The following is a 27,259-nucleotide window of genomic DNA, read 5'->3' on the forward strand; positions in this document are numbered from 1 at the left end:
GTTTTCCCTTACTGCCAGGTTTGTAGTGCTTTAGTGTAGCGCTCATAGGAGGCTAGATGATTTCCTGAATGTTTTCAAATGCAGTCAGCTATGCGAATATGAAGTGTTTTACCAAATTTAGAGCACTTGTTTCTTTAACTTACCAAGTGATGTTGTTAAAAGCAGGAATCTAGAGGTCCCTCCTGTTGCCAGCTCACTACGAACTGACTTTACATGATGGACTGCTGTGTACCTTGGCTTTTCCATTTCTAAAATGCTTTTAATAATTTATAAAGCACTTAAAGGATTCTTGCCATGTAAACAATATGACGTGGGAGCTGTAGGTGATGATGGATTCATACTTGTGGATGCTTCGGTACCTTTCTGAAGGAAGGTGCCATACAGCTGCAGTTAGCGTGAAGAGCTGGTACAGACTAGCACAGCTAACCTTGTTACAAGGTGTCTAACAAGCATTTCATTCCTTTAGGCCTTCATCGAACAATTTAGAAGCTTTTAATAAGCAGCCTCTGTTAAGAGCAAAGAGCAGCTGCAAGCAACGATGCCATTTTAAAGGCCCAGAATGGCTTTCTAGGACTGATGCCAAACAGCAAGCATTACCACCTTCTGTGAAAGCCCTAGGAACAGTCCTGCTGTTGCACCAGCCTTTTATTTCTGTGCAAACATTTGGTGGGCTAATTTCACTCGCTGAAACAGTAATGTGATTATTAAAAAGAAAAAAAATAGCCAGCTTGAAGTGATTCCAGCTGTATGGGCTGGAATCTCAGCACAGTGATCAGTGAACACTGGAGGGCAGTCTTGCTCAAGGATGTCACTGAAGTTAGCCTAAAATAGTGAATGAAACAAAGAAAACTCAACCCTTTGTCTTCAGTTTTGGAATGCTTACAGTTTTTATGACTAACTGCCATCTTAGAACTCCAATAAAATAACCTTGCATTCTTAACTAGTTTATAGTAATCTGGTATTATGCAGGAAAAGGTATGTAATTCAGTGGATTTTGTTATTGAATTACATTTTTATCTCTGTGAACTGTTGAGTTTACCTGACATCGTTGTATCTCTGTTAATTCCCTACCTAATCAATGTTTTATGAATAAGTAGATTGTTGAAAAAAATAATACGTTCAGGTTATTTCCTTGAGTTAAAGACATGATGCTTCATCTGTTTGGCCTTTTTCAGCACTGGAAACTGAATCCATTTTCTTAACTCTATTTTTGCTGTGGTGGACTTAGTCCCTTTGCAACTACTGCTCTTTGCTCTGTGTGGTTCCAACAAGCAGGCTGAGTAATTTGTGTTGCTTGTTGGGCAATGTATCATAATATGGCGTGCATCTAAGGAACCACGATCAAATGAAATTAGAAGCGTATTTTGCTCATCATTTGAGAAGTTTCACTCACCCTGTTTGCCTTACAATTTCTGCTGTTTTATTTGTGATTATTTCAGGGGATTTGACTTGACTATTGCAAAAGAATAAGTGATTCATTGCCTTGTTTTCAAATCAATATCAACATATCGTTCAATAAGAAGAAAATGTGACATGTCTTAGGTCAGCAGTACAGCACTGACATGTGTCTTTATTGACCCAGCTAAGGCTTTTTGGGGAAGAATACTTTGGTTAATAGTTCCCTTATAAAGCCTTTTTTAGGCTGGATGGTTTTTCTTTTAATTTATATTGAAGATTTTTTAATTGCTTTTTGAGTAGCTCTGGTTTTTTATTTTTCTGACTGTAGCTTCTTAGCACTATAAAAGGAAATCATAAGTGTAGTAATTCTTTCTGAAGAAAATCACTTCTGAATTCTCTCGCGCTTCTGGAATGTTCTCTGCTCCTAATTTTCATGGGTTTATTATGAGATCTTAAAAATGTGTTTCATCTCACCACTGGAACACAAGGGGTTTTTAATCATATTTAAAAATCGAGCGGTATAAGATTATTTAAGCTACAGTCATAATACATTCATCTAGCCAAAAATGCCTTTAAGTTAGCTCTTGACCACTGATGGGTTATAATGTCAGAAAACTCAAATAGTTAAGTTTGGAGGAATGGAGAGAATGCAGTGAAACATTCTATATCAGTTTTAAAGCAACTTTTAGTTATTATAATCTGTAAAATCTGAGTCTTCATATAAGCAAAAATTAGATTTCTAAATAATCTTTTGAATGTAAGGCAAGCACTTTGTATGCAGGGGTTTGTATGCAGACAGATACTGCTGGTGCTTAAGATTCCCCAAACAGTACTAGAAGGAAAACTGTCCGAACTTCTCGGTGTCCCTTGTTGCTACTTATATGTCTGTGGGCAGTGGTGGGACTAACAAGAATCAAGACAATTTCATACCTTTGCTGCTTGAAGAAACTCACAGCACAGCAGCAGGAGACTGGTTCCTTTTCTTGGTGTAAGGGTGGAGATGACTGGGGAGATGTTCCTCAGCTTTTCTGTAGCTTTGTGGGTTTAGGTCCCAGATACCATCTGGTTCATCTCCAAAATTTCCAAATCTTCTGTGTGAGTACTTGGTTGGGTGTGATTTTTCAAGTCTCTTTAAAGTGCAGAGGGCAGGGATTTTGCCCAGTATTTCACAGTTACTTTCTTTAGTTAGCTTCAGTATGTTATTTTTAGTCTCTCCCTCTATGAAACAAAATATGTCCATGTATAAATAAAGGGAGAACAGTTATCTACAGAAACAGTCGTATTTATTACTTGGCTAATAAACCTCTTGTTTTTTCCAATACTGTAAATGAACTAGAGTGTTAAAGTAGTTAGTATCACCAGTGTAAAATAGTAATAGAAGTGTTAAAGTGAAGTTTTGAGATGATTGGCTGAGCTCACATTCGTAATGTTGCATTTGGGATTTTTTCCAGCACACTGAGATACATCACTGATGATTTTGGGAAATTACCTCACATTTTCATTTGACGAGGCTGAAAACTATCCTTCCCTCAGTCTACTTATAAAAACTAAATGGGGCATGAGTTTGTGTTTGGTGCTTTGTATTTTTTAAACCAGTATCATTTTTAATGTCAGTATTGTTTAATAGGTGGCAGTTTGTAGTACAACTGTGTGCTCTCTCCTTTCTTATGATGTGGTTTTAAGGGGAGCCATCTAACTTCTCTTGATTGGTTGAAAAATCTCTAGAGACTTAACTAAAGATCCATAACTAAATGAGAATCTGTGATAGATGAAGCAAAGTGACTTCAGTTGTGTACTCTGTCAGAATTCCGTTTCTAAGAATATCCTGCCTGTTAGTGCCACTGTGAAATATTGTACAAAGTGGGAAACATCAGGGCAGGGTTGAATGTGGACACCAGGGCACTGACTGCAAGATCCAGCAATCCTGCTTAATTTGAGGAGTTAGTGTTGAAGGTTCAGTTTTCCGTAGAGGTGTAGAGTACCCTGTTTACCAAGGATCTGTATTTAGACTATAGAATTAAACCTTTTATCCCTCTGTACAAAGTGGTATTAGGCTTGTTTTCCTACTTCTGAATTAAACATGCTGGATTATTCCCTTTGCAGAAGTAGTGTGCTGGAAACCTCAAACTTTCAGGAAGCTATTTTACAGGAGCGTTTCCTTTGTTTAATGTGGCCATGGGTTTTCTGAAATTCAAAGTGAGAACACGCAGTATCGTTTCAGGAATAGTACAAAATACTTGCTTAAACACAACTGAGTTTGAAAATCTGTGCGTTGTTACATGTAAGTTAATGTATAGCAATTCAGACATGTTGAAGGCTCCATAAATCAAACCTGGTTTAGAATATGTGGTGATGATGTGGTTCTTTGACAAGTAAGGGTAGTTAGAGAGTTGTCACGTAATTTTCCATATGTTTCCTTACTAGAAATGTAAATAGGAACAAGGTAACTTGTTTTATCCCTTGAACTGTTTTCTGATTCCCATTTAATGTGAAGCCAGGGGGCACTGTTTTTCATACGATACAAAAATGTGTAATTTTGGGGAAAGGTCTCTCATGGATTCACAGCACTGTCAATGTAGTGAAAACTTTGGATTATGGTTTTTAATGTGCACTTCTTCATGCAGAAAATCTACAAATGTTTTGTCTCTAAATGAAATTAGTCTCACTGGGTATTCTGAAAGCCAAAAATCTGTGCTCAGTGTGGTGCCTACTTATTAGCTCAACTTGGAAATAATGTAGTGGTTTCAGAGGCAGTGTAGTGTTAAGTAAAGCCACTGTCATGAAAACATCTTGTTTAGCTTCCATTTTTTCTTTGATAATTCCTTTGTCCTAAGCAAAGCTACTGTCTTATATGAAAAAGAGATGGGAAAATCTCCTCTCTGTTTCTTTAATTTTCGTGGCTACACTAATTACCTTCTGCACAGAGTAATAGCCAGGCTGTAGAAATGAGGCTGGACCTCCCTCAGCTGTCTTTGGAGTGTTAACAGGCTCTGAAAAGTACCATATTTCCCCTAAGCTCCCCACCTGAAATCGTAGTGTTTACCTCATGTTTTCTCTTCAGATTCCACATTTCCCTCTGCCTTTCTATTTGTTACTCTTTCTACTTTTTTGATTTCGATTACATTAGTTATCCTATATCAATAAAGTAAGACTATATGAGAACATTTTAGTTAACCACAACCTAAGCAAATGCAAAACCTCCTCTCCTAACCGGCATTGTTTATGCAATAGAAACCACCAATCCATGAGGGCAATTGATTTGAATGCATTTTAAATTCCTGCCAGAGCACTTCCTACTCTTAGCCTGGCCTCCCGCGTAACGGAGCGAGGAGCAGGACACACGTGTTCACACCCGCATGGGAAGAAGCGTTTGTCTTATTGTGTAACAGGCCTGGTGCCTGCAATACATGGCATTCTTGCAATAAATACCATCTGTGGTTGTGAAATGCCCCTACTTCTACGTTTGAACGAGTCACACAAGCCTCATATTACTTTGTAGGTTTCTCTTTTGCTTCCATTGTCTGCTGTTGCCAAAATTTCTTCAAGGAGTTCAGAAAAAACAGGGAGGGGGTTGCAGTGAGGGAATGGGAGCCTGAGTGAGAAAAACCAGTTTGGAATTGATTCTGTGTGCAACGCCACTGAACACAAACACGATTGCAGAGCATCCAAATCCCATGTAGCAAAAGGGAAGGTTACAAAATCAAAGAGATTGTTAAGAAAGGCTATGTTTTAGTGAGTTATTTTCTAAACGTCTTCCTGAGATTCTGGTGTTGTTTCATGCTTCACGTGAAATTGCAGAAGTGTTTTGAGGGTTGCTTGGCCTGTATTGGGGTGTGAGTCATGAAGTTGGCTTTGTGTGGCTGGTGAACTGTGGGGGGGGTTAAGGCAGAGCTATATTTAGGAATATCAACTGATGGCAAACTGTGGAGCACTGCTAAACAACAGTGTTAAAGGGGCAGCACTGGGGAGTTTAGGCTCAAAGTGGAGATTGTTTCGAGTGGTTTATCATTTAGTAAATACTTGGAAAAGTTGATATTTACTAGAAATATTCTTCTACAGAGGTTGCAAGTCAAGTAGCGTGAATTCCAACGCCATTTGTATTTATCTAGTAATAGCTGCATTTATTTCGTTGTCAAAATTGTATGAGTTGAAAATAGCAAGCATAGAGAAAGCTGGTTTCACTTTACAGGTTTCAGAATCTGAATTTGTAAGAATTTGTTGTTTGTGGAGAATTGTTTCATTCCAGTTATAGGTAGGTAAGGGTAATGTTTGAGGGGCTGTTGCCATTGAGGTGTTACCTTAAGATGCAGAACAGCTGCTGACTTTCCTCAATTTTAGCATTGATACCTGGAACAAAATTTCGGTACCTTTTTACATCTAATTAAGCCTAAAAGAAATACAGTTCTTCTCAGACCTTTCTTGTTCCATACTAATTCTCGTCAATGAGGTCTGTTATGTATTTGGGCAAAATTCAAGTTAGTGATTTCAAAAAATGAGAGGCTCCATTTTCCAAGGCTGCTCTTCTGTCATAACCGCCCGCCATGGGCTCTAGCTGGTGTTTTTCTGGGGTGTTGCATTTGGTAGCCTTCCCTTCTGCAGGCATGTTTGGGTAGATAATTCACCTAATTTGGTAGTGAGTGTTTTATATTGCCATTTTTGTTTCTGGGCCTGTCTGTGTGAAGACAGTGAGATTGCAATAGGAAAATTGCCATGAATTTAAGGACCCCAGCTGAGACGTGAGTGAAAGCTTTTCCTTACAGAATGAAGAGATTTCCATCATCCTAATGAATTTGAAGTGAGCAGGTTTTTCAGAGGCACTTGGTGTTGACTTAAGCACGATTATTGACTTGAATGTAGGCAGGCGAGCCAAGACAATGTGCTGGTGGGGAAATAGAAAAACCACACAGTTGTACAGTTGTTTAGGTTAATGTGTCTGACACGTTAGTTTATCTGTCACTGTCATTTTAGGCTTCATTGGCTAAAGTATTGTCATCACCAACTTTGATAGAAGTCTGTTTTGGTGACTAATTGGATTTCTGAAACAGAGTATCGCGCAATAAGTATTCATTTAAATAGTTGGTGGTTTCTACGTGTCATATGTTAAGATTTGTACAAATCATGCTTTATGCAGTGTTGAAGTATTGGGTCAACCATTGTGAGTTGCATGACTGTGAACCTGTTAACCTAAATGAAAACATGAACCTGCTGGTAGTTCTTGTTACCTTTGTTATCGTACTTACCCATCAGCAAAGACATTCAAACAGATTCTCCCCTATTTATTCTGTTGAGGACAAAGTTGAAAGCCCATGTGATGAATTCTAAAGACAACCTACATGGTTCATCGATGCAAAGAGCTGCATGTTGAGCAGCGTCCAAAACAGGACCTAAAATATATGGAATCCTGACGGTGGCATTTTTTGGAGATTTTCCACAAAGGACTAATTGTTTTGTGTCATTCAAAAAGCAAGTTATCTGAGCAGTGGCACTCACAAAGCCTGGATTCCTGTGGACTGGTGTCCTTAAAGTCCTCAGATTCCCTCTAAGCTCCGCTTATCCTGCAGTTGTGTCTGTCCCAGTTGGCCGGCCAGGCCACGCATGCTGGTCACCAGGCAGCTGCTTCCAAGCGGGATATATAATGATCGTGTTTTGCCTGCCCTTTTTTCAGTGAGCTCACCAATTTTGGTTTCCCTTCAGTACTTAGCCATTGATTTCACATAATCTGTGGAAACTTAATTATATCTGAGTCCTCTCTTCTCTCTCACTGGTAAACTTAGTGGAAGTTGACAACATGTTTAAAAGTTGTTGAGGGGAGACTGTGTGATTACAGGAGTTGCGTTTACTTTGGAAACAAGACTAAAAACACACTCCATTTTTAACAGATTCTTTTGTGTACATAATCCCATCAGGAAGTATGACATACTGTGTTGGAAGCATTCCTTCTCAACCGAAAAAAAAAAAAAGTCTTAAGTAATCAGCCGCTTTTAGCAGAAATGCTTTTCGTTTTTAGTAGGAAAGATTCATCTACCCAGAACTCTTCCAAAATGTTTAAAGCTGATACCTAGCAGTGGCAAATGGCCACGTTTCTTTTGTTCAGAAAAGCAGCTGACAGACATTCTGTGTCTCAAGATTTTGCTTTGTCTTGAGGCAGCAGCTGAGTCGCTGCTGCTGCTTGTGGGTGATACATGAGACGGTGTCTGCGGGCTCTTCTGCTTACTCAGCAAAACGATAGCAGACTGGTCTGGTTTTGGAGGGGGTGGCGGTGGGACATGGAGACAAATGGGACTGTGAGACATGGGACTGTGAGGTGTTAGCTCCACTTTCTGCATGGATGGGAGGGGGGAAAAGGTTTCTTAACTGGTTTTATAATATGTTGATTATTAATCTTATACTTCTGGTTGGCTTCATTATGCCATAGGAGTTTCACTGTGATCGATACATTGATTTGCTTTTTATTAGACAATGTGTCAGAAGCAGTTTCTCTTAAAAATGTATTTCTTAGTTGAGGGGAGTGAAAATTGGGCGAGAAGGAAAATTGCCTTTTCGTTAGGTTGGTTTTACTTGTCTATTTAGTGTCCTGCATTGGCTCACCCCCGGTCTGACAGATGCCAGTGCTGTGCTGGGAAGGCCGAAGTGGGGACACGGCTGCTCTTGCTGATGGCAACTGGCCGCTGGCTCATCCCAGCTCTGTTAGAGATGGTGTTCTGAAACCACCCTTTGGAGTGGGGCCTCTCTTCCTTCTGTCCGCTAACGCAAATGAAGCACTCAGCGACTGCTGTTATTACTGTCGAAAGGGAAATTAAACACTAAGGGTCTTCCAGATGTGCAGATGTTAAAGCTCCAAGCTCTCTTCCTGGTATCTTTTGTCAGTATGAGGCTCATGCCTGGTTTTAACAAAGAGTGCAATGTTGGGGATGTTATCATTGCATGTAGACTGATGGGATGTAAATAAAATTAAATCTTACTTTTCTGCAAGGGGACATTAAAAAACAAGATTTGTTCTATTTAATTTCTCCATTTTGAAATAGAGTCCAATTCAAACATGTAGTCTTCTGCAGTAGTCTTAAGAATCCTTATATCTTAGGAATGACCTATATATTTTTCCCATTTTTTATTGACCTAGAGCTAATAAAAGTTAATATTTTGCAATATTTTAGGAAGTCAAAGTTATATGGACTATGAATTACAGTAATAACTCTCAATGATACATTAACTGAAGTAATCAGAGATTAGGGGGGAATCCCTTTGGGGAAAAAAGGTTATTATGGGGATGAAGGAGTAGCAGTCTTATGTTTTAAGTATTCTTTTATGTTTTAAATATACATGATTTTGATATGTTAAGTTTACACAGACAGCCAGAAATACTTAATGTGAAGCTGACTTGTAAAATTAATGATTTAAATATAGTCTTAATTTTGTGGAAAAGTTAGAGGGTTTTTTTTCTCCCTATTTTAACCAGAATAATGAAGGGCTAACAGAACATTTTCTCCAGATTTTTATTATTTTGTATTTCTTAGGTACTTTAGTCAATGATTAATGTGTGTGCTTTGAAATAACTTTCTGCAATTCCGTCTTTTCTCTGAGAATTTGTCACTATTGTAGCTCAGTGTCATTTGATGTGTTTGGAGCATATCTTTGCCTTTCAATCTGAGGTCAGTATTAATGGCCCAGTCATAGCTTTTCATGTGCATTTTTGAATGCATTTTCTGGGGTTTTTTGGAATTTATTTTGCTATTAAATTGGAGCACATGATAAATAACTCATTATCAGTAACTTGCTAGGCTGCTAATATAACAAGTGTATTGAAGGCATTCCTGGTTCCCTCTCTTGCCATCTCTTTGTATGCCCATTATTTCAAATTGCCCTAATCCAAAGCATGGGAAAGATGCTTTCATTTGGTAGAATTTTTCTTCTAATTAATGATTCCCCAAAATATTATTGCTTGTAACTACAAAGGAGCTATTTCAAGGTTTATTTTAGCTTGAAGTCAAATTTTATATTATTCTTTATCTTTCTTGAAAATTATTGTATTTAAAATAAACATCAACCTCTGCATAACGTAGACTGAAATGATCCATTATTCATGGTACTTTGGAACACTTCAAGTCATATTTCCCAGGGCAACAAAATAAGCAAGGAGAAATCACTTACAGGCAGATGTAAGGGAGCAGGGGGGCTGTTGCCTTTAAAGGGGAGCATTAGGCATCAGGTCAGGTCTTGGAAAATTGAATTTTAATTAGCTACTTGCATGTCTTACAAGTTAACAGGATAAATGGTCAATGACTCAGTAGGGTATTTCCCACAGGATATTGTACACATTTGGTAACTGGTATGCTGCTTCTACGTGTGATGTCTGAAATATCTTCAGAACTGATTAGTCCATCTTTGCGTTTACCTCATGTGCTGAATGATAAAGTCCTCATATTCTCTTTTTATCTGATAAAATGTGATTCAGGTATATTGGGATTCTACAGTAAAATTTTTAAATTGGCACAAGATGGGCAAAATTTAATGAGCTTTTAAACTGACTACCATTGTATTTTTGTGGCTGGCACTACTAGTAGTAGATTCTAAATTCCCCATGTACTGAGGGTAAGTGATGCAGAACTTGTAGTGATACGCTCATGTAGCTTTTCCTAGGCAAACATGACAAAACCTCCAAGACTTCTACAGATCAAAATGAATTCCTTGCAAGATCAGTGCCTGAAGCCCTCATTAATTTTAACACCACTTATAATTGATTCTGGGAAGTAACAGATGTTATTTATATTTTATAATCTTCAGTTTAAGACAACAGTATATACATGAAGTCTGCCGGTTTTCAGGACACATTACTGACACTGAATAAAACCTAAAATGGCATTTTCTCTTTGTGATCGATTGGTTGTTAGACTACGCCATAGCTGGCCTGATTTATGAAGAAATCATTTGATGTTATTGATCTGTTAGCTGAGATTAGTGTTCCCATGGGCAAGGCTGCTTGAAGGTAAAGGGGCCCAAGATAGTTGGTTGGTGTTCAGGGACTGTTTCTACCGGGCACAAGATCAGAGCATCCCGACACGTAGGAAGTCAAGGAAGGGAGCCAGGAGACCTGTATGGTTAAACAGGGAACTGCTGGGTATGCTCAAGCGGAAGAGGAGAGTTTATAGATCATGGAAGGAGGGGCTGGCCACTTGGGGAGAATATAAGGCTGTTGTCAGAGGGTGTAGGGAGGCAACTAGGAAAGCTAAGGCCTCCTTAGAATTAAACCTGGCGAGAGGGGTCAAGGACAACAGGAAGAGCTACACCTGTGAGAAATTTCTCATCTCCAAAAAATATATATTGTCTTTAGAGAGTGTACTTAATGCTCTGTTGTGTAGAAGGCTTTTCTTTTTATTTAAAGGATTGCTGGGCAAATTTTTTTCTCTTGCATAGGATGTTCAATATGAATTGAGTTGATCTGTTTTCCAGTACAATATGCAATTTCATTAATTTATTTACAAAAGCATGTTTACTGTTCCTAATAAAAAAACCCAACAAATCAGCATTTCAAAAGACTTTTAGATTGTCAAAGTAAATATGTTGAAACAAGCATTCCTAAATTCCATTTGTTTGGGTCAACAACTGTGCTGAACTGCCTCTGAAGTTCTGGTAGTCATTTTTTAAAAAATAAGTAAATTCAGATGTGTTGCTGTCAGGTCGAATTAAAGTAATTTAGCCAATGTAATTATAAATCCAGAATTTGGTTTGTGTTTCAGAAACCCTTGAAGAGTTTTGTATGATGCTAAATGCTTTCCACATGCAGTAATGGAAGTATTAATTTGATGTACAGGCAACCCTTGAAGAGTTTTGTATGATGCTAAATGCTTTCCACATGCAGTAATGGAAGTATTAATTTGATGTACAGGCTCACTGAAGGGAGTTCCAGTGCCTATATGGTCACATTGTTCAAAGATCTGTCCACATATCTACTGTTGTTCGGTATCTCTGCTTTCCAATGATGTCAAGTTCAGCTGGCGTGTGTAAAGGAATTATAATATGTGGGCTCATGCAAAATATATTATATATATACTTATATACGTATATACATTTTGGGTGTAAATCTATGAACGCCTTGATCGCATAATGTATAAAGACTAACGGTAGCACGTTACAAGCTTGAATTTTCTTTCTAAGTTTCAATGCTAAAATGAAGTTTAACCATCAATATGTAAAAATCAGGATGATTTACTTTAGTTCCGAGGTCAAAAAATTAGTATGGCATAACAAATGAAATAATTTTGTAGCATAAGAAAAACACCATTATCTGAAATACTTTCATCTTCTATATTTATTTGCCTCATTAAGCAACTTAAGGGAATGGATATTTCATTTTAACTACACCTATTTGTAAACCCAGAAGTCAGATTGGCATGTTAACTGATTTTGGTTTAATTCTATTTCCTTTAAGGTAAATTTGTGTTTCAGCAAGCAAATTCCTGACTCAGGTTTGGTGTCTGCTTTTTCACACAGACTGAGTGCAGGTAGATCTCTATCCATTCACTTTAAATTTTTAAATTGTTACTGTTCAATGTAAATTTTTTTTATACCTTCCATGAAATTGTTTTTAGTCTAATCTGGAAAAAGTGTAGGAAAGTTCATAATTACAATTGTCAACTCAATCTACAGTTAGGAAACATATGTTATCATGCAGTTTAAGTACTCTATCAAATATACGGTATTTTTTTTCAGAGGAATCTCAGCAGAAGGTAAGAAGATAAACTATGCTTGTTTACTCATATGTTAGCAATGCTCTTCCAAACTATATTCTTGCAATAGGCGATTTTATTGGAATATACTATTAGATCATATTATTGCTCTCCGTGCAGTTCTTCTAAAAGCAGAGAGCTTTGTTCTTTGAACTGCTAGTCTTTTTCCCTAAAAGAACTCAATGGGGTGCTCTGGTGCTTTTTCATCTTTTAATACTCGATTATTCAGTAGTAAAGCCTTATGGGGCTTCTTGTATTAAAGGTCACTTATCACGTCAAAAGGGAGTTTTGTTAAAACATTGTTAATAATATGGCTGAATTTACTCTTGTCTGATCCGAAAGTTTCGCTTAATTTGCCCTCAAACTGAAGTGAAACTAACAGTAAAGTTCTACAATACCTTTGTATTGAGGAACTGAATTCATGTTTCTGCTTGTTAATGTCTAGCATGTATTTAGGTAGAAGTTGTTTATTTGAAAGTCATGAAGAAACTGGGACAGAGGCATCTACACTCTGTTGGATACTGGTGATTTTTAGAGATTCAGCTCAAAAAAACCCCCAACATTGGGAGAGAGGAATGAAATATGAGAGAAAATGTTGAATTAACTTTTCCTGCTAAATGATTGGAAAGTTCACATACTTTACAATATTCTGTTTTCCATACGAGCAATTTCACTTGCCTCAGAAGCAAGTAAGAACAATTGAGGGGGAAGTGCACAATTACAAATGAGAAGAGGAGGCTCACCGGCAATCTGCTAACATGTGGTCTGTATTATGGAAAAAAGTTGATGAAATCTTGACTAGAATGTGGTCTGTGTCTTGATTTACATTCCTTTCCAGAAACAGTTTCTAATATAGAAAGGTCAAGTTCTGCCGTCAGATGTCTCTATGCAGTGCCCATGAGACTCAAGAGAAACATGCTAAAAATCTGAGGTGATAAATGTATAATATAAGATCTTAAGCCATAGTGACTACTTGTCCAAAGTCCCTGCAGTTACCATCATTTAATCCTCGTAATTTGTAAAACACTTTTAAGATTCCTCAAATATAAGAGGAATAACTGAGTTTAACCCTACCAAAAGCTACCTTTCCCTTGCAAAATTCCTCTTCTTCTTTCTCTTTACTTACTTATTTACTTACTCTTTATTTACTTATTGGGGATAGTAATGGAATGATGGAGGCTAATGCTTAAAGTGTATGAAGAAACATTGAAACCATGTTAGTCACCCTAATAGGTGACAGTGGGCTTCTGGTATAATATTTTCTGGGCTTATGCTAGATTTGAAGGAGAATTATAATTGATGTGGAGTTATTTAATTAAGTTTTAATGATTTTAATATCATTTGGCAAATACAGGAAGGTGGATTTGTGAATTTTTGTGAAGACTAACGTTAGCTTTTTGCTTTACTTTATTCGTTACGGTGTTAGTCCAAAGCTTGACATGTCTCCATTCCAAAGCAGCCAAGGATTCTTAAGTGGTGATATCATCAGTGAGAGAAGATAAAAATCCCCTGAACTCATGTGCCGAGGCTAATAACAATGTGGCAGAAGCTAAAATTTAAACAGCTTTCATTCTTCTTTGCTTGATTTTCACACCGCAAACTAAATTATTTCCTTATCCGATTGAAAAAGTTATGCGTGGTGGTGGCGTCGGCTTCATTTTTTGCATCTTGAAAGAATATTAAATGCTAAATCTTTCTACATCAAAGGAAACTAATTACATCTATCTTGAAATTGATCTATTATGTGTTTGGATCTTGATAGCTGAATTCAGCTGGAAAAGTGCACTTTAAAGGCTGCAAAATTAGTGTCTAAGGTGTAATGGTTACTAGCAAGACACAGAAGCGAAAAGTATATGGAGGGTTGTCTTAAGTCTCCCACTCCTTTTGAAAATTTCAGTCATGATGTTCTTATCTATTGTTACAATTTAGTTTCTGTCATGTGGTAAAAACATTGGTGATACAAGTGTATACTTGATTTAGTATTCTTATCTTATAGGGCAAACCATAGAAAGGGCTCAACAAAAGAAGGACCTTTGTAAATCCCACATTCCTTCATCTGTGTAGTAATTCTCTCTGATGTACACCATAATTTGGTCTACTTTTAAACACAAAACAACCCAACTCAGGCAGCCTTTCACAACATTATCTCACAGGCTGTTAATAAATTCCTTGTCTGTTAAGAGGAAGTCTTATTTTCCACCTACAGATTGACAATTACTGTTTAAATAACTTTAATGCTTTGAAATGTTTATTGTTGGTCACTGTGAATGATTTGTCAGAGTAATCTGAATAGTCTATGTAAAAAGTAAGCAACTGGTTACATTTCTATAAATGTGGAAAACACTTCTAATATCTGCTATCAAAAATCAGTTTGATAAACAAATACGTGTAGGAATGGCTTCTTTAGGACGAGATGGTTTGTAGAACTAGAACTAGAACAAGTTTGTAGAACTAGAACTGCTTTGCCTGGGTGTTTCCATCTGAGTGTTAAGGTTTGTAAAATTACCTTTTTGTCCGTGGAGTCCTTGGCACACAGAGCGAGGCCTGGAGAGTGAGATTTTTCAGTTCCTATTATTCAAGTCCATTTGAGTTCCGGCACTGTATTTATTGATCAGTAGAAATGCTTTGTCAAAATGCCTGAAATGCCTGTACACCAATGCATGCAGCATGGGGAATAAGCAGGAGGAGGTAGAAACCTGTGTTAGGGCAGGAGATTATGAACTAGTGGCAATTACGGAGACATGGTGGGACAGCACGCATGACTGGAATGTGGTCATGGATGGCTATGTCCTTGTTGGGAAAGACAGGCCAGCCAGGCGTGGTGGTGGCATTGCACTTTATGTGAGAGAGCAACTACAATGTATTGAGTATTGTCCAGGCACGGATGAGGAGCGAGTTGAGAGTCTGTGGGTGAAAGCGAAGGGGCAGGCTGGCAGGTGTGATACTATTGTGGGCATCTATTATAGGCCACCAGACCATGGTGAGGAAGTTGATGAGGCCTCTACAGACAGCTGAGAGCAGCCTCACGATCACCTAAAACAAAAGAGCAGTAGTTTATCTCACCTTGCTTACACAGTTATTTCCTACCTTTGGTTCCTTTCTTTTTGAAAATTATTGTGCTACAAAAAGAAATGTGAAGTAAAATGTCTATGTTACAACAATGTCTGTCTTCAAAGGCTGAACAGGACAAAACCAATCTTAAAATGGGAGGCATATTTGTAAGCTTAATTTTGGAGTGGCTTTTCTGAGTCCATTCAAGTAATTAACAAGTAGCATGTGTAAATTTTAGTGGGATGAACAATAAGTAAATTTAGGATTGATGTATCAGCATATTCAATAGAATTCTTTAATTGACATGTCATGTGGTACTTTGGAATTCATTGTGTTACATCTTGGTCTAATATTATTCAGAAAATACATTAGCAGTTACTCATAATGATATTATGAAAAAAGTGTCCAAGAACCTTTATGGACTTTTTTTGTCTAAGTTCATTACTAAGAATTTGTAAATGAGATTCATCAGGGCTGGGCACTGCTCTGTGCTGGCTCACACAGTTAAGCAATTAAAAGCTCAGGTCGTAAACCTGATTTTTGTGAAAAGTGACAGATTTTTTTTATTTTTAGTGTATGATTGTTGCCAGACACTAGTATAATTGATGTGCTTTTGCCTTCAAATGGGAAATAAAAGAACAGAGAGCTTTAAGTTTTCTTTATGGTAATAAGAACACTGTATTGTGTGTCAAGAAAAGAATGAGTCTATCTGAAGTAAGATTTGGTAACTTGATTTCTCTGGTTCACATTACACTGTGAAAAGAAGCTGTTCACCTCCCACTCTAAATCATTTTCCTTTTACCAGCTGGAGAAGATCAGAATAAAATAGACTCATCCCTTTTCTCAGTCCCTGGTGGTGATGATGATCCAGCATTTGTTTTTCATTCAAACCACATGTTGAATAAGTGAAAAAGAGGAAATACATGCTGGTCATAGGTCAGGTGCAACACAGAGTTTATACAGATTTATTTTCTTTGTAGCATCTGCTATCCTGGATTTAAAGCCATTGAATGCTCTTCTGCTTCTATTTATTTTAAGGCAGGTTTTCTTAAATAGTGACATTTTGGGTTTTGGCATATCCTACTAACCAGACATTCAGCTTCAGAGCTGTAGAAACAGCTCGATTGTGCAGATGAGAACTCTGCAGCACACTGGCTCTTCAGAATTTAAACTCCCTCATGATCTCATAGGGTGGAAGCCGAGCTGCTTTGTTTCTGGCCTCAAATAAAGACTAAGCCAAAAAAGAACCTGGAAAAGTATTGGGGTGATAATGGGGAGCTGGGGTTAAGAGCTTCTCTGTTTATCGGGAGAATGAGGAGGAAGGAGCACAAATATACTGCAATCTACAAATGTAAATTTAATTTTTAAGCACGTATAGATTATGAGCTAAAGACTTAACTTTTCTCATAGTAAGTTACACGTGCATTTAATTTCTGCTCTATTAGAAGTACTGCAGTGCTCATTGCTTACAATTGAAGGATAATCAGGAAAAGTGACTGTATATATCAATATCAGCTTTATTTGTTGTCTTTGTTACTCAAACACTTCCGGTAGTGTTTTTATAGCTCTGGCTAAATTATGAATGATGTCCTGTTGGTTAGAAATTTGAAGGCAATAATTTCAAATTGTTTTAAACGTGCCAGCAAGCCGGACAAGACTAAATTCGCATTTACAGCAGCTATTTTGTAGATTTATAGCTAATATATTTTTTCTGTATTTTTTCTTATCACTACAATTTAAGCTCAGTTTTCTCCAACCTGGCAGCATTTAAAAATATAGTAAGATTAGAATTAATAGCTTACTATGTGATAAATTAAATTTTACAAGATTCATATTGCAGAAAAGGGAAATCCCAAATGGGCATATGGGGGGTGGGAAGAAAAAAATAAAGCATTCTTTAAAATAACATTAATTAAGCACTTGGAGGAGCTTGTCAGCAGAGGCTGTGCAGTCTCCATCATTAAAGCATTTTAAACCTTGACTGGGCAAGGCCCTGAGCAGCTTGATCTAACTTTGAAATGAACCATGCTTTGGGCTACAGGTTGGACTAGATGACCTTTGGAGGGCTCTTGCGATCTGAATTTTTCTAAATGTAAACCACCAAAACTAAGTGTGAGCTCTACAAAGGATCGGACTTATTAGACGGGGAAAAAAACGTCCCTTTTGTTCTTCAGAACTATAAACATGCTTTTTTAAAAATACAGAGGGAATGCAATGGGAAATGTGAGACTGAATATCAACTGTCACACTGGAGACTTCAATACTGAGATTATGCACAAATATTTTAACAGATACTTTATATGAACAGTGAGGGATTTTGAATCTGAGTTTTGTAATTAGAATAATTTCAGCTTTTTTTCAGCTTTGCCATCATGTTTATAGTCTCAAGTAATATGACAGTGGATGATTTTTTGTCGTTTTACTTTTCTTTTTCCAATTTCCATTAGGAATAGGAGGTCTGCAAGATTTCGTGCTGAAGTCTGCAACGCTGTCGACATCGCCAGCTTGTCCACCATTTACACCTCTCAACTTCGAAGCTACACCGATTGTGCGGGTGGCTGTTGAACCCAAACATCCAAGTAAGTTTAAAGAGAACGGGGATGGTAACGCAAATTCAATGTGGTAGCAGTGCAGCTTCCCACCCTTAGCGATTTGGCTAGTTAATGATCTATCCACTGAATCAGAGACTGACCCAGTGTAAAATGAATGTATTTGTTGCCTAGAGGGCCGTACTTTATTGTCCTTGCGAATTCTTCTAGCTGGCCAGCTCATGGCTCAGTAGGTGAGGAGATAACAGATGACCTTGTGCCCTTTATGGGCAGACTTAGCTGTTCCACTATGTGACTATAAAGGTTCACTATTCCTTTACCATGAAGGTAACTGTATCTTTGCGTTCTTCACTTCTGCTGGTATTCTTTTATACTGTATCACTAAGTTCATGGCACAGATCTGCAGTACTGCTTCAAATTGATTCCCCACTCCTCCTTCTCTACAGAGAAGTGTATCTCTGGCTATATTTGAATTTCAGCCCAATTTCCATTTGTTATTGTAGTGTTAGTAGAACAAAAATAACCGTCTTTCTGTTCAGTTACAAAATACTCTTAACACTAAGATTACATGCTTTTCAGAATGTGATTGGACAGTTTAGCAGCTGTTTGTCCTGCATGTTTGAATAATAGATAATAATATATTGTACATCTTGCATTTGTTAAAGCAGTTTTAAAATATTGGAAATTACTGGTTCTACTGAGTGTAGTATTAAGGTGAAAATGTTAAAGAAACATAAATTTAGAACTACTGACTGATTTTGGGGGTAATTTTTTTCCTTACAGAAATGAAGCTGTATCATTCTTACACCATTGCTTAATTTCTTCTCACTAGTAACTTCTGAATCTACGGCTTGAACTAAATTTGTTAGAGGGACAGAAGCCTCAAATGTAGCTACAAATGCAAAAGTTTCCTGAAAATCAGCTGGCACTTGTGCTAACAGAAAGCTGTGCAAAATTTGGCCATTGCAGGCTCAGCTTGGAAGCAATCGCTTGTCCGGTGAGCTGCGGATAGTCTTGAGGTGGCTCTGGCACATTGGCACATACAGGTGCCTTGGATTGCCACAGCAAACCTCCTTCAAAACTGCATCTGCTTGTTTGGGAAAATGACTCAAATCAATACAAATTATTTCGTTATGTATATTTTGAAAAATTACTGCACATCTTTGTATCCACATCCACATTCCGATATGGTTGCCATAAGCTCCAAAAATCTACTCATCCCTCTCAGTGGGCTTAAATGAAAATCTTTGTTCAACTGTGTTTGCCATCTGAACTAACACTGTGTTTTTTCCACTTTATTTTTATGTCTGGTTTTCAAGGATACTTTTCTATTATACCCTTACAAGCTTAGAATTAAATATACAGTATCATATTTCTTTTAATAGTCTCCAAGAGAATGACAACCACAACGTCACTCTTCCTTCTGAATATGAATATGTATTCCTAGGAAGCCTGTGGGTATTCTTTACCCCACAGGTAAAATAAAAAGAGGAATCATAATTAATTTGTATTAATTGTATTAATTAGGAAAGGCTGCTGACATGAGGTGTTTATGCATAGCTTTGGTGTAATCTAGCCCAATTTGACTCAGCTGTGGTTGTTCATTCTCCATTAACTTTAAGGCAACACATTTTAAACACCTTCATTTTAGGGGCAGCAGTGTCTTGTCTTACTGAAAAGGTCTCACATTCTCTTTAGGCTGTAGTAGCACTGAAGCTTCTCGGTGGCTTCCAGCTAGTTTAAATCCTTCTTGTGCTTCATTTGTTCTTATGCCTTACAATTAATCCATATGGAATTATTTTTGCTTTTATTTTAGTAAAGTTAACATCTTAGTATTTATGTATTTGGAGAATTTTAAGTGTTAGCAGTTTACCGGTTGCTACACTTCTTAGCAATGAAAGATTGCAAAGAAATACAATTACTTACTGAAAGATGACTTTAAACAGTTGTAATAAATAAGGAAGGTTATATGTTCTCATAATTTGTGAAAATGAGGAGTGAAATCCTGAAATTTTTAATCGCTTCATATCAATAACATTTAATTTTATTATGAGCTGTATCTGTAGTGAATGGTATATAGGAAGGAAGATAACATAGCTTGGTGTGCTATTGTAAAACTATGTAAAACAAAAATGTGCAATCTATTCAAATGTATCATGGTTATGGTTGTACAATGTGAATTTTATCATCAGTCTGTAAATTCTTGGTGACAAATTATGAGTATGGGTTATAACTTCAGTTGCTGCTCCTAAACCATACCACTCCTTGTGATTCATAAGCAGAAATTAGCCCACAGAAAGACCTCCAAACCTAGCTGAAAGTTTTTGAGTTTTCCTAAAATGTGTACTTGTGTTTAGACTTCTACAAAAAAGAGTGTTACTATTTATCTTTTTAAGTATAACCTACTTCAAGTATTCCTCCTTTGGTATTTCTTTGTTAATAATACCTTCTTTTACCAGGTGATATGCCTCAGTTGGTCAGAGGAATGAAGCTTTTAAACCAAGCTGATCCATGTGTTGAAGTTTTAATCCAGGAGACAGGAGAGCATGTGCTAGTGACAGCAGGAGAAGTTCATCTTCAGCGTTGCTTGGATGACCTGAAAGAAAGGTTAGAGGGGCAAGGAGGAAGAAATATTTTTAGTTCAGTAGGTGTCTGTTGTATGTCCATGCAGTCATGTAAGTAATTCAACCTTTTATCATGCATTGACATGCTTGACCAACCCTACTGACTTTTCTTACCTTTTCTTAATTAGCCCAAAAATAAGATTCATCCAAAACATAACAAATTTGTTTGTTTCCTTCCATTAGGAAATTTGTTGTCTTTGAGAATCTTCCAATATAAACTCTTCTAATAAACTTAAGAGTGTTTAATGACCTGAAATAATAGGGTTTTCTGGTATAGAATTGATGGTTTAATTTTTGTCTGTAGTTAATGATCAGTTTTAATTATCTCCCATAGTTTCTTTCGTTTATGTTTTAGTTTTGTATAAAGCTGTACTCAAGTAACTTTATTAAAAAATTATAACTGAATTGGAACAACTGTACAATATAAATCTGCTTAGGTTGTATTAGGGAGAGGGGTTGGGTTTTGCTGCTACTAATGACAGGGCTACACATGAACTAATCATCTGGCATCATTCTGTAACAAATGTGTCCCTTTGGTGATACTTGGGAGTAGCTGCTTCACTTGACATTTGTTCCTCAAGCCACCTTAAAGGCATTCCACTGTAGGCAGTCGTTGACTTCTACCCTCAGAATAGTGCCCTGTGTATTTACATTGTTACCAGATCACCATTCAGAATGATCCTTTAGGTTAACGGAAGGAGAGCAGTGGGTAAGGCTTCCACCAGCTAATCACAATGTGAAGCCACCAGGAGCCTTTTTTCCCTACATCAATCCTCCTGCTCCTGTGCTGCCGTGTGAAGTTTCACACATGTGGGCAGCGCAGCGTTGCGTGGGTTTGAATCTGCTGTAACAGAAGTGTGGGGAAAATGGGAGTATAGATCTCCAAGCGCTCTTAGCTGCAGAGGGAGTATTTGATCTGAAAACGTGAGGATATAGCCTCTGGTGGCTCCACACGCCTTTACTAAAGCCTGTTCAGCTTGCCCAGTGCTTCATCTTTTCAGAGCATCTCACTGTAAGAACCGCTGTGTTCTGGTTCAAATAGGGTGTCCATCTTGCTCAGCATCGTGTCTCCAGCAGCGTGGCAGATGTCTGGGGAGAAGTAAAAACAAAGCGACCATAATGCTTTCCTGGGCCTTAATCTTTTTCAGTTCAGAACCTCTTGTTGTTTGGTTATCGGTTAATCCCATTCAGTTTTCCCCATGCCCCTCATGATTTTGTAGACCTCTGTATCCTTGAAACATCTGAAGGCTGCTTTCAGTTTCACTCCTCTGATCATCCTTATTCTCATTTTCTTGTAGTTCTATTATACCTTGTTTGATGGGAGAGAACAACAGCACATAGTTGCAAAGATGTGGGTGAATGAGGGATTTATACAGGGGCACAGCAGTGCTATTGCTTTTAGTTTTTTCAGTTCCTTTCCAAATCTTTCTGAAGATGTGAGGAAATGCTTCTTTATTAAAGTACATAACTCTTTTAAGAGTTTGAGTTTGACGTGCATTATCTAGTAATCTGTGTTGCAATCCAATTTATTCATGAACATTGCCCTACCTTCCCTCTCCCCCCTCCCAAGTTTAAAAGTATTTTATAAATTTTGAACTAATTTTTAAACTTTACTTTATAGGTTTGCAAAGGTACAGATTAGTGTATCAGCGCCTATTATACCATTCCGGGAGACAATAACGAGACCTCCAAAAGTTGATATGGTGAATGAAGAAATAGGAAAACAGCAGAAAGTTGCTGTCATACACCAAACAAAAGAGGACCAAAATAAAATACCTGAAGGAATTCAGGTCGATTCTGATGGGCTTGTTACAATATCTACTCCAAATAAACAAGCTACTCTCAGTGTAAGAGCAATGCCACTTCCTGAGGAGGTAACTCGACTTCTCGAAGAAAACAGTGACTTAATTCGAACTATGGAGCAACTCAACACATCTCTGAATGAAGATAAAAAAATCCATGAGATAAATCAGAAGACTCTTGATAGGATCAAGGAATTTAAACAAAAGTTGGAGCAAAATCTGACAGGAAGAAAATGGAGAAATGCTGTTGGTCAAATCTGGTCATTTGGACCACGGAAGTGTGGGCCTAATATTTTGCTATATAATTTTGAGGGCTATAAAAGGTCTGTGTGGCAGTGCCTTGGGAACGCTGAGAAAGAAGTCAGTAGATACAGAGACTTTGACAACAGCATAGTAAGTGGATTTCAGCTGGCTACACTTTCAGGTCCCATGTGTGAAGAACCCCTCATGGGTGTTTGTTTTTCAGTGGAAAAATGGGAAATGAATAAAGTTGGAGAGATGCTGTCAACTAGTAGTCAGGATTCAGTGGAATGTGATGCCACAGAACATAAAGATACTCCTCTGGCAAGCAGTTGCACTGATGAAGCTTGCAGTACGAATGAACACCAGGACAGCAGTCAAAGTGTTACAAAATCACCTGAGAAAATTAGTAAACCCAAGGGAGAAGTTTTACTTGCAGATTGTTACGGTCCCTTCTCTGGACAACTGATTGCCACCATGAAGGAAGCGTGTCGTTATGCCTTGCAAGCAAAACCACAGAGGCTTATGGCAGCAATGTACACATGTGAAATTATGGCTACTGCAGAAGTTTTAGGTAAGACAGACAAAATAAACCTTTGTCGAGAATTTGCTTCCTGAGTTTCAAGGTGAGATTTTATAAATTAGACTGAACCAGAAAGTGTAACTTGATTAAAACTTTTGTCAGAAGATTTTTATAGTTCTCCAGTAGATTTCTACAATGCCTTTCTGATGCCTGTGAATGGACATTTAGCATTCTTGCTTATCTGAAGCACATGTACAAATAACAATGCTACTCATTTTTGGAAGTGCAAGATACAAAATGTTAATGAATTTTTTGTAATATCAACTTCAGTAAATGCAAAGAACAAGATTCTGCCTCATAATTAAGGATTAGTTCCATGAAGAGGTGAGGAAATTATCCTGTTTGTAAAAGGAGTGCAAAATCTTAGTTAATGCTGTTTCAAGATGTTTTGAGTTAATATAATAATTAATATAGAAACAAAATCAAGGAAAAGAGAGAATCTTAAATTATTGTTACAGTCCAGCTGGGTAGATTTTTAATATTTTTTTAGTAGCATCTGTATCCTTCTGGTATGCAAGTTGCTCATTTTGCAAACCCAGTGCATACCAAATTTGTGTCACTTATATTACCTCACCATTACACCTACTTAAACTTGTTTTTATGACCTACTTAAAACACTTCTTAACATATCCTAGCATTTGTTCTTGGAGTTTTCCATGGGAGTTGCTTGCACAGTTAATCTGATCCACTGCACCAAGATTTTCTTTAAAACTGTCTTCCACTGCATTTAAGCTATCAGCAAATTTCCTTTAACTATACTACTCGTGACAGAAATTATAGCATATCCTACATACAATAATTAAATATGTGGTTATTTGCTGTAAAAATCTCAGCTGTTGTGCACACAAGCATGATGGACCGCTCTCCATCATCTTTGCCGAGTCTTGGGAAATGGGAGAGGTGCCTGAGGACTGGAGGAAAGCAAATGTCACTCCAGTCTTCAAAAAGGGCAAGAAGGAGGACCCGGGTAACTATAGACCAGTCAGCCTCACCTCCATCCCTGGGAAACTGATGGAACGACTTATCCTTGGTGCCATCTCAAGGCATATCAGGGATAAGAGGGTCATTAGGGGCAGTCAAAATGGCTTCACCAAGGGGAAGTCATGCTTGACCAACCTCATTGACTTTTATGAGGACATAACAAGACGGGTGGATGATGGCAGAGCAGTGGACAGTGATCTACTTTGACATGAGTAAGGCATTTGACACAGTCTCCCACAGCATCCTCACAGCTGAACTGAGGGAGTGCGGTCTAGGTGATCGGGTAGTGAGGTGACTGCGAACTGGCTGAAGGGAAGAAGCCAGAGAGTTGTGGTCAATGGGGCAGAGTCCAGTTGAGGCCTGGATCTAGTGCAGTGCCTCAGGGGGCAGTGCTGGGACCTGTATTATTCAATATATTCACCAATGATTTGGATGAGGGAATAGAGTGCACTATGAGCACTGATGTGCACTATGTGCACTATGTGCACTGATGACACCAAGCTGGGAGGAGTGGCTGACACTGGAAGCTGTGCTGCCATCCAGAGACCTGGACAGGCTGGAGAGTTGGGCAGGGAAAAATGCAATTAAATGTAACAAGGGCAATTGCAGAGTCTTGCCTTCCTGTGTAACCTCATCTGGGTGTTCCTGCTCCATGGGGGGATTGCACTGGATGAGCTTTCCAAGTTCCTTCCAACCACTGACATTCTGTGTTTCTGTGATAGCAGTTATAAAAACCAAATTGGTCTGAAGGGCAAAATTTGCAATTGTGTCTAGTGAAAAGAAATGCTTTTGAATGAGCAATTTTTTCACACAGGTACGTGATCCTGTTCTTTGCTGGAGGTTCATTTTCACCTGGTAAATGGTGTCCTGTGATAACCTTATTAGCACCTTAACATACAACTTACTGTGACATAGAACTTCTGCATCTTAAACTATCTTTATTTTTTAACATGTAAGAATGCCTATCACAATTGGACTTCATAGCATTACACATCACTGTTCCAGGAGCATGTAGGCACAGTACTCTGAATCTCTACGTCAAGTTATAAGCAAGATATCAATATTCGTACCACAAAACCACTGTATAAATTGCTGTTTTCGAAAATGACTTCTACCAAAAATCATGATTGTTTACAGTGATTTAATTAGCATGCATCAGCTCATCAGTTGTACCATAAAACTAAATGGAAACAGGGCTTTCTTTTTGAAGTAGCATCAGATTTTCAAAATAACCATTTTAACTATTTTGAATAGGAAGATGTTGGTGATTGATGATGCTAAATCCATTCAACTTATTAATGTAGAGGTAGAGCCAGTATTTCTTCGGTATACTGCAGTCTGCCTATAGTGGTAAAACTGAAGACCTTCTATCACTTCTTTGTGATGCTATTAACTGAGGCAATACTCCTGACTGCTTGGATGGAATACATGTAGCTACGAACCATTTAGTAAGCTATAAATTGTCTTCTGGCTTTTATGATTTCAAAGAATAATCTTCACTGAATTATGACCATAAAATATGTACATCTAAAGTGCTTTGTGATAAATGTTACCTTATTTGTCTCATTAATTTGTGTGCAAAACTTTCCAAGTCCTACTTAGAACAATCAGTAGGATAAATATTTTGGAGTATAATATGAATAACCTATAAAGTGGTTTTGAACTTACTTGCTTTAACAAATGCCTTTAATATATACTGTGTGGTACATACACAGTATATTTACAGTGGCCATGACGTGATGCTCTTTTGCAGCGTGTATATTTAAGCTTGCATTTTGAAGCAGTTACTGAGTTGTGAGCTGTGCTGAAATATGACCCTTTGATATCTGAGAATTTTCTGGACTCACTGTAATTTCTGTAGACTTGAAATGACTTAATTATGTTAACAAAGGCTAGACATGCGTGGCAAAGTCAGTGACTTATCTTCAGAACGCCTTAATCTTTTTGTGATTTTAAATATAGAGTCTTAAGTATTTCCTCAGTTGCCTCATGAGCAATAAGATGACTGTTGTGCATAGTAAAGGTGAAGCTCAGTCACAGGAGCGGATCCTGGTAAGGGCATGAGGAGCTAAAATGATCAGTGATGGTAGAAAGAACACTTCAACCCACATTTTATTAGAGAACTCTAAACCCTGATTGGTGCTGAACTGATGCTTCATTACCTGCATCCAATGGGAAGATTTAGCTCTACTAGCTGTCTGCTTGTGCTGAATTTTCTGAACAAGCACCAGATTCTGTATTTAAAATATAATTGCAAATAAACGCACTCCAACATTTCCTTTGGTATCCCACAAAAGGCTTACAGTATATATCCAAATCCATCTGTGTGGATATAGTATTTAATGATATCTTTCTGTCAAGTCAGAATAGGTAGCATGTATTATGAAGTACTGGATATTTCTAGTTATTTCCAGTAAGAGTTAGTACTGCCCAGCTATTTACAAGGTAGCAACATGCATTCATGTTTTTTCAGTGCAGTATAATATAAATATTTGAACCTCTTAGCAATTGATATAAACTTGTTCTTCACTACAAGGTACTTTTAAAGTTTATTTGTACATCTCATACTTACTAACTCTTCTCATTTGTAAATGAAGGTATTCCTAAAACATTTTTTTCAGCGCAAAGGTTTTCTTGTGTTTTTATTATCTCGATCAACACGTGTATTTGCCAGGTTTTGTCTGTACCATACTTAGCCCATTCGTTTGCAAAAACATTTTAAAAAATTAACGCCTACTGTAATGTCAAACATGGGCATTTTCACAGCTACTTTCATTATACGTACACTGTGTTTCAATGGACTGAACATTCATTTGGGAAAGAGAAATTAAAATTATCCATGACTAACTCAAAACTGAATTAATTAAAAAGCTAATTGAACACATTAAATATAATAAATATCTAGTGTTTCAGATAAACTGTGGTTAGAATAGCACTGTATTGTCTGGGACAAGTACTGTATAGGGATACAGTGATCCGAACAAACTTCTACAGGTAGTCACGATATGGTTCCTGAAACACAGTAATATTTCTTAGTAGTGTTTCTCAAATATTTGGTTGTAAGAAATAAAGCAAGGTAGGCAAATAATCTGGCAAACTGCCTTTAAAATTAGCCATACAATTGCATAAAATGCACCTAGTGCGAGTATTATCTAGATCCATACAGTAGTAATAATTAAAGGTTACTCGTATGATTCTGCACATTGTACTGGCAGAATATGTTGTTTGTTTTAATTTAATTGATCCACTTACAGGGAAGAATTTTAGCCAAAGAAATTATGTGTTTTACTTAATGCTGGAGTTTCCT

At 37.5% G+C, this 27,259-nt stretch overlaps 1 protein-coding gene across 2 annotated transcripts in view; it reads left to right on the top strand.

Moving 5' to 3' along the window:
• Window positions 1-27,259, top strand: part of EFL1 (elongation factor like GTPase 1) — a 58,413-nt gene that overhangs the window by 19,388 nt on the left and 11,766 nt on the right. For both annotated transcript variants that reach the window (XM_065075922.1, XM_065075923.1), the window contains exons 16-18: window positions 17,621-17,752; window positions 20,182-20,329; window positions 21,968-22,962. In XM_065075922.1, the coding sequence (XP_064931994.1) occupies window positions 17,621-17,752; window positions 20,182-20,329; window positions 21,968-22,962 (1,275 nt within the window). The remainder of the gene's footprint in view (window positions 1-17,620; window positions 17,753-20,181; window positions 20,330-21,967; window positions 22,963-27,259) is intronic.

The sequence above is a fragment of the Columba livia genome, chromosome 11 (assembly GCF_036013475.1).
Source record: "Columba livia isolate bColLiv1 breed racing homer chromosome 11, bColLiv1.pat.W.v2, whole genome shotgun sequence".
Lineage (NCBI taxonomy): Eukaryota > Metazoa > Chordata > Aves > Columbiformes > Columbidae > Columba > Columba livia.